Source organism: Cyprinodon variegatus, unplaced genomic scaffold (assembly GCF_000732505.1).
Source record: "Cyprinodon variegatus isolate N-32 unplaced genomic scaffold, C_variegatus-1.0 Scaffold144, whole genome shotgun sequence".
Lineage (NCBI taxonomy): Eukaryota > Metazoa > Chordata > Actinopteri > Cyprinodontiformes > Cyprinodontidae > Cyprinodon > Cyprinodon variegatus.
In genome coordinates this window covers 704954-711270 of record NW_015150597.1, presented here as the reverse complement: position 1 = coordinate 711270, position 6317 = coordinate 704954, and the positions used below count along the sequence as shown (strand labels likewise).

Sequence of the window (6317 nt, the reverse complement as noted above, 5' to 3'; positions counted from 1 at the left end):
ATATATATACTATATCTGAACGTGGAGGAAACCTTATAGAACAATGTATATACGGGCAGATGATGCCAGAGATGTTTAGTCGTAATGCACACTTCATGTTTTAAGAAATTAAACAGAGAACTTAATCACAAACGGTCAGGGTTTTAGCCCAGTTTTACAGCCTGAACACCTTCCTTTAACAGGGTTAACTCTGTTAATCAAACATGAGCAGATTTTTTTTCTTGTTACTCAATACAGTTTAGTAGAAACTGAACTGTGCTGCAGCAGTAAATATGCAACAGGCTGACTGTGAAAAAAACAAAAGTTTGAGAAATGTTTAACCACAGATTACATTCTTCTATATCATAGTGACCTGCTGCAGTTTTTGATTGTTGAGAACAGGAAGCACACAAGATGTGGCTTAGTTTAATCTTTACAGAATTTACAGCTAACCATTAACTCATATAGTTTGTTTCAAACAAGCTATAGGAGTTACTATAGTAGTTAGGAACTGCAAAATAGCAACACATATTTACAGTTGTGTAAAGGGACACCAAAATATTAACATAAACAAAATCAGACAGAGAATCACTTATTTTGGTTTTGGTTTCACTTTTTTCTGCTGTTTCTCTTAACGGTTTTCCATTTCTGTCAAATGGGAAAGTATGAAGAGACCGAGCCAGGATGTAAGTCTAGGGGTTTTGCAGAGAGAAAATTAAACAGCAGAATTATTGTATAATTATTGTAAATCTAACCATGAAAGATGTTCCTGATCCAGACAAAGAAATTGCTTAATTATTTTTTTTTTTATTTTATTTCATTTCTTTTTTATAAGGAGGAATTTCTTTTACTAAATAATAATCCCCATGTGCATATTTTAATGCTTCTCTTCTGGGATTTTCTTTCTCAACTACTTTTATTTAAGTGCAGTCTGACCCAAATGTCCTGACAAAATTAAAGTACAAAGTAAAGTACAAAGAATGGTGTGCAAAAATGTAAGGGCAGAAAGAGCCAATCAAAGCTTTAGTTTTACTTTCATCTTGACGGTAGGACTCTTTAAAAGCCAGATGCAGGATGCAAGCAACGTTCAGGCTCCAAATTTGCTGCAGTTTCTATACTACTCCCTTCGACTGAGGATGGACAGCTACAGTGTCAGCTCAAACAAGGCCAGCAACTCTGGTAAGTCAGAATAAATATTAGTTTAATTTGATGTAGATCAATATGCTCCAACAAAAACATGTAAACAGACAACTTACCACTCACAACCTTTTATCTTATTCTGGGGGTTTCCTCATTTTTCAATGTTATATCAAATTTGTTTAATATTTATTGGCCTCTAATGGTATCTTGAAGTGATCCTATATGTCAATATTTATACCGGTAATTGTCTATTTATGTAAAATAATCGCTTAACTGTAAACCTAAGCTCCTTTATTTTCAATGTCAATGTAATCATTTTAAATGGAAAGGCTTTTTGTGACCCTTTGAAAGAGACAGATCAAGTAGGTCGCTTAAGTGGGTGTAGGGAGCCAACAATCCATAGTGCAGTCTTGATGAGCTGCTGCAGTGGTTTTGGATGCAGTGCAGATGGCATATCACACTGTACATCCACTAACAAACATGGTCAGATTCCTATAAAAGAGGAGGGTGCTGTCCGAGCTCCATCATGGACAACACTTCCACCCTCTGCACCAGACCGTAGAGGAGTTGAGCAGCTCCTTTACAGAAAAACTTTTACAGTCTATTTGTAAAAAGGGGCACTACCACAGTTCATTCATCCCTGCTGCAAACACACCCTACAATGTGACACACACTTCAACAGCAATAACTTTTGCAATTTATAATGTGCAATTGCTATTTGATACCTTGAGCAACAACTATTTCTCTATATTTGACACCCACTGCGATAACTATATATATAAATGGAAATATCCAACTATATAAATACCCATGTAAACACCCTGTGCAATTACCCTGTATAATAATCCTACTATATATATATATTTAAAAAAAAAGCTGTCATATGTGGATGCACTATATATACGGTTTATATCCCATGTACCTTTTTCTTCCTTTGGCACCTTGTCTTCTCCTTTGACTTTTTGAGCTGATGTAATGAGTAGATTTCTCTAAGTGTCTCCACTGTGAGATCATTAAAGTCAGTCAATCAATCAGTCAGAAAGAACAGCTGCACTATCCAAAGTGGAATGAATGCCGTCTCTCATAATAAGACCAGGTTCTCCCCAGAAAGGATTGCCAATTATCAATGTAGCCTGCATTGTTTTCAGGTGGAGAGAGCCTGAGCAACAGTAGAAACAGAAAGTGAACACAATACATCTCACCAACAGCAGCTCCCTTTCAAATATGAAAGTAATTTTTTTAGCACATGTAAAATGTACCTTATGTGCTTGTGGCAGTAAAACCAAAAAGGCTTTACATTTTATATTGTAAAATTAAAAAATGTCTCAGATTTGATCTTTACACCAAAATCTCCCCATTGTTGGACAATAAAGGGATTTTCTATTCTATTCTATTCTATTCTATTCTATTCTATTCTATTCTATTCTATTCTATTCTATATACATGGTTATCATTATTTTATTGATTCCCTTACCGCCTTCTTAGGTTATACCTTTATCATCATCCGTCTTTCAAATACACAGAAGCTTAAAGACATAGTGGAGGATATTTCTTTTCTGGGTGGATCAGCGAAATAAGCGGTCCTCCTAATTGAATATCATTCTGGTGATATGTTTACGTAAGGCCATCCTACGTGCTCACCCCCCATTTTCACTTAACGGTGGTGAGTCTGACATAGTGGAAAAATTGCAAATCTTCTTTTGGAAAGTAAGCTTGTAAGAGCGAAACAGAGCGTGCACAAGGAGAAATGGGCTCCTGCATGCTCTTGCAAGTGTTTAATAGGCGTTCCCTCTCAGGAGCGGGTAGAGGGTTGTCCATGTTCATTTTTAGTTTAAAGTGGAGAGGGCAAGCATGTTGAAAAATTCACTTTAACTTTAAGTCTTGCCTCAAATATGATGATGATGATTATTCTAATTGAATTTCCATCCTTCCTCTTTATAGGAATAAACTTTACAAACGACAATGAGTTGAGGATTGTGATGGTGGGGAAGACTGGAATTGGGAAGAGTTCCACTGGAAACACCATTCTTGGTCGACCCTGCTTTCAGTCCAAATGCAGCCCCAAATCCATGACTGTCAACTGCTCCAAATGTTACTCTGAGATTGACGGACAGCAGGTTGCTGTCATTGATACTCCAGGGCTGTTTGACACCAGATTTGGAGAAGATAAAACAAAAAAAGACCTGAGTCAGTGCATCAGTTACGCTGCACCTGGACCCCATATCTTCCTGGTGGTCACTGCAGTGGGCAGATTCACAGAAGAGGAAAAAAGATCAGTGCAACAGATCCAAGAGATCTTTGGAGAGGCTGCAGACAAATACAGCATGGTTCTCTTTACTCGTGGGGATGACCTTGATTGCACCATTGAGGAGTTTCTTCATGATAGCGAAGATTTGAATGAACTGGTGTCCAGATGTAACGGCCAATATCATGTCTTCAACAATAAGGATAAAGATAGAGTTCAGGTCAACAAGCTGCTCCAGAAGATCAAGAAAATAGTTGAAAAGAACGGAGGAAGTCACTATACCAATGAGATGTTTCAAGAGGCTGAGAAGGCAATCGAACAGAAGAAACAACATATCCTGAAGGAGAAGGAAGAAAAGATACGTAAAGAGAAAGAAGAACTGGAGAAAAATATTAAAGAAAAGTATCAGAAAGAAATCCAGAAAATGAACGAGCAATTCCAGGCTGAGAGAGAAAGGGAGAAGAGGGAGAGAGAGGAGGAAATGAGGAGAGAAAAGGCTGAGATGACCGAGGAGAGAAAGAAGGAAATGGAAAAAAGGGAGGAAGAGAGACAGGCTAGAGAAAGAGAGTTTAAAGCCATGAAAGAGCAACTGAAGGAAGAGCATGAGAGAGAAATTGAAAAAGCAAAATCTGAGCTGCAGTCCAGACATGAATCTGAGGCCAGGGTTGAAGCTGAAGAAAATAATCCTTTTTATCATCTGATTATGGCTGCTCAACATGCTGTACGGTTCTTTAAAGGCCTGTTTTCAAAATAAAGGGGAACATTTGTAAACTTGCACTCATTATTAATATCAGGGTGTGTACAAAAATATGACAATAAAAACACAGGCAATTGTAAATCTCCCAAAGAAAACAAAGTATAAAACACACCTAGAGCATAAAAAACACACAGCATTTATTCTCTTTTATTGTGTTAATAGAAAAAGAAAAGCTCACGCAGAGTGTGACCCCTTCATACTGCTGCATATTAACAATTACCAAAGGGACGGAAAGAAGCTGATTTAAAACATCCAGGTTTAGTGATTAACTTTTGCTTCAATTAACTTCATATCTTCAGCTGAGGGTGTTTAAGTCTTTTACTGAAGAAGGTGCTCAGCTTCTTTACTGATCAGTGCACAAGGAATTTGGTGTTTAAAAAAAACTGTCATTTGGATGTTTGGTAATTAGTATTTTAAATATTTGTGTATTATTTTCAAGTTTTGCAAGAATTTGAAATACCTGCTTTTTGTAAGTATTGCCTGATTCATGTTCTTAGCTTTCAGAAGCTGTCATCTCTGACATATCATTGGTTTAGCAATATTTGCAAAGAAATACTGGCAGTAAATATAGCGCTCTCACTTTGCTATGTCAATAACTATTGAATATTCATGCTGAAATATTTTAGTAATAATTTTTGCTTTATGATCGCTGTTTCAACCAATCTTCACGCTTTTTTAATAATTTTTTAATTTCCTTTAAGATCCTAATGTAAATCCTTTGTGAAGTTGAGAATGAAATGACAAATTAACCTTTATCTTTGCAATAAAAATAGTTAAACTGAATGGGAAATGCATTTTGTTTGCAATCATATATGTATTGTAATGTTTGAGGCAGTGGCATGTTACTGTATTGGATTACTAATAAACTATTTTAATGACTTAACAGCCAATGAAGCAGCGTCATTTTATAATAAAACCACTCTAACCTTTCCAGGATCTGACCAACATTATTCTAGGAGCACATCGATGACCAGTTGATCACAAAGGAACATGTACAACACGACAGAAATTTTTACCCCAGTTAAGGTTTCTATTCGGGATCTAAATCTAAGAGGAGACTAGCAAAAAAGGTATCAATAAGAAAGTTTCAAAGCAAAAAACACAATTTAGTAAAAGCAACACAAAGCTTTGCTTCAGATGAGGAACTTTATACCTACTCTTAAAAAGGGGCGAGTGTGATGGTCCCAGACATGGATGATTTGTTTTTATTAAGGAAGCAAAAAAAAAAATGGCCTTCTACGAAAAAATTGAATTAGTGAACACACACTAATTCAAAAAAATAAATATCACATTTGAACTCGCAATCCACCCTTACTGGCATTCAGTGCAAATATTAAAAAATGTATCAATTTATCAGTCAAATCCCATGAAAACTCAACTCATAATATCATGAAGTTTATTTATGAAAACATATTTATTTATGAGCTAAAATTTGAGTTTTAAGCAGGAACATCATCCCTGTGGATCTGAGAAGTTAAAACACCAGTTTGAGCTTCTCTGCATAGTTGTGTGTTTGCCACGTCAGCAGGGACTCTGCAGTGGAAGTTTTACACAAAGTCGAGACGGGACGCTGGACTCTTTCCAGTCTTCCCTGGAACTGTTGCAGGGTGTATTTAACGAGAGTGAAAAGGCCCAAAACAAACCAAAACTTTCTCACATTTCTGTCAGAGAAGCTATTAACCTTTGCATTAACTTAGATTTTTTTATTTTTTATTGCATCTTTCTGCTCTTTTCTGCCATCAACTTGCCACAAAGACGTACAGTCTTCCCATTTTCTGCTCAAATTTTTAGAAGAAGAAAATAAGAAAACCTAGATCATAAAAGGTTAAATACATACAGTTTAGGAATGTTTTGAAACTTCTGCAGAGTGCTGAGATTGGGAAATCATCATCTGTCTTTAATACTATCTTTAACCTTATATTAGCAATTACTTTTAGGGCAACTTAAAGAACAAAATTAGAAATTAGCCTAAGAAATTAATAGTTTATGCAACAGTAGAATCAGAGTTTAGACCTTTTTTGTCCTTTATGAAAGCAGCTGAAGGATTATGTAATAGTCCTGCTCCACCCTGTCTGCACCTGCCTCACGGGCTTGGCTCTGCTCAGCACGCTGCTTCCACGTGAAGAGACTGGAGCCAGATGGGACGCCACAGCACGCCATCCCTCCAGGCTGCTGAGGTTTGACTCTTGTTCCCCA

At 36.6% G+C, this 6317-nt stretch overlaps 1 protein-coding gene across 1 annotated transcript; it reads left to right on the top strand.

Moving 5' to 3' along the window:
* Positions 1-1045: 1045 nt before the first annotated feature.
* Positions 1046-4453, top strand: LOC107086167 (GTPase IMAP family member 4-like). Its single transcript, XM_015376951.1, has 2 exons — positions 1046-1158; positions 3061-4453. The coding sequence occupies exons 1-2, from the start codon at positions 1047-1049 to the stop codon at positions 4116-4118; spliced, it is 1170 nt and encodes a 389-aa protein (XP_015232437.1). The 5' UTR covers position 1046; the 3' UTR covers positions 4119-4453.
* The last annotated feature ends 1864 nt before the right edge of the window (positions 4454-6317 follow it).

What these genes read in the sequence shown, in the direction of transcription:
- LOC107086167 (XM_015376951.1), top strand. Translation starts at nt 1,047, where the DNA reads ATGCAGGATGCAAGCAACGTTCAGGCTCCAAATTTGCTGCAGTTTCTA. An exon ending in AAACAAGGCCAGCAACTCTG is followed by an intron (nt 1,159 to 3,060) that starts GTAAGTCAGAAT and finishes TCCTCTTTATAG; the next exon opens with GAATAAACTTTACAAACGAC.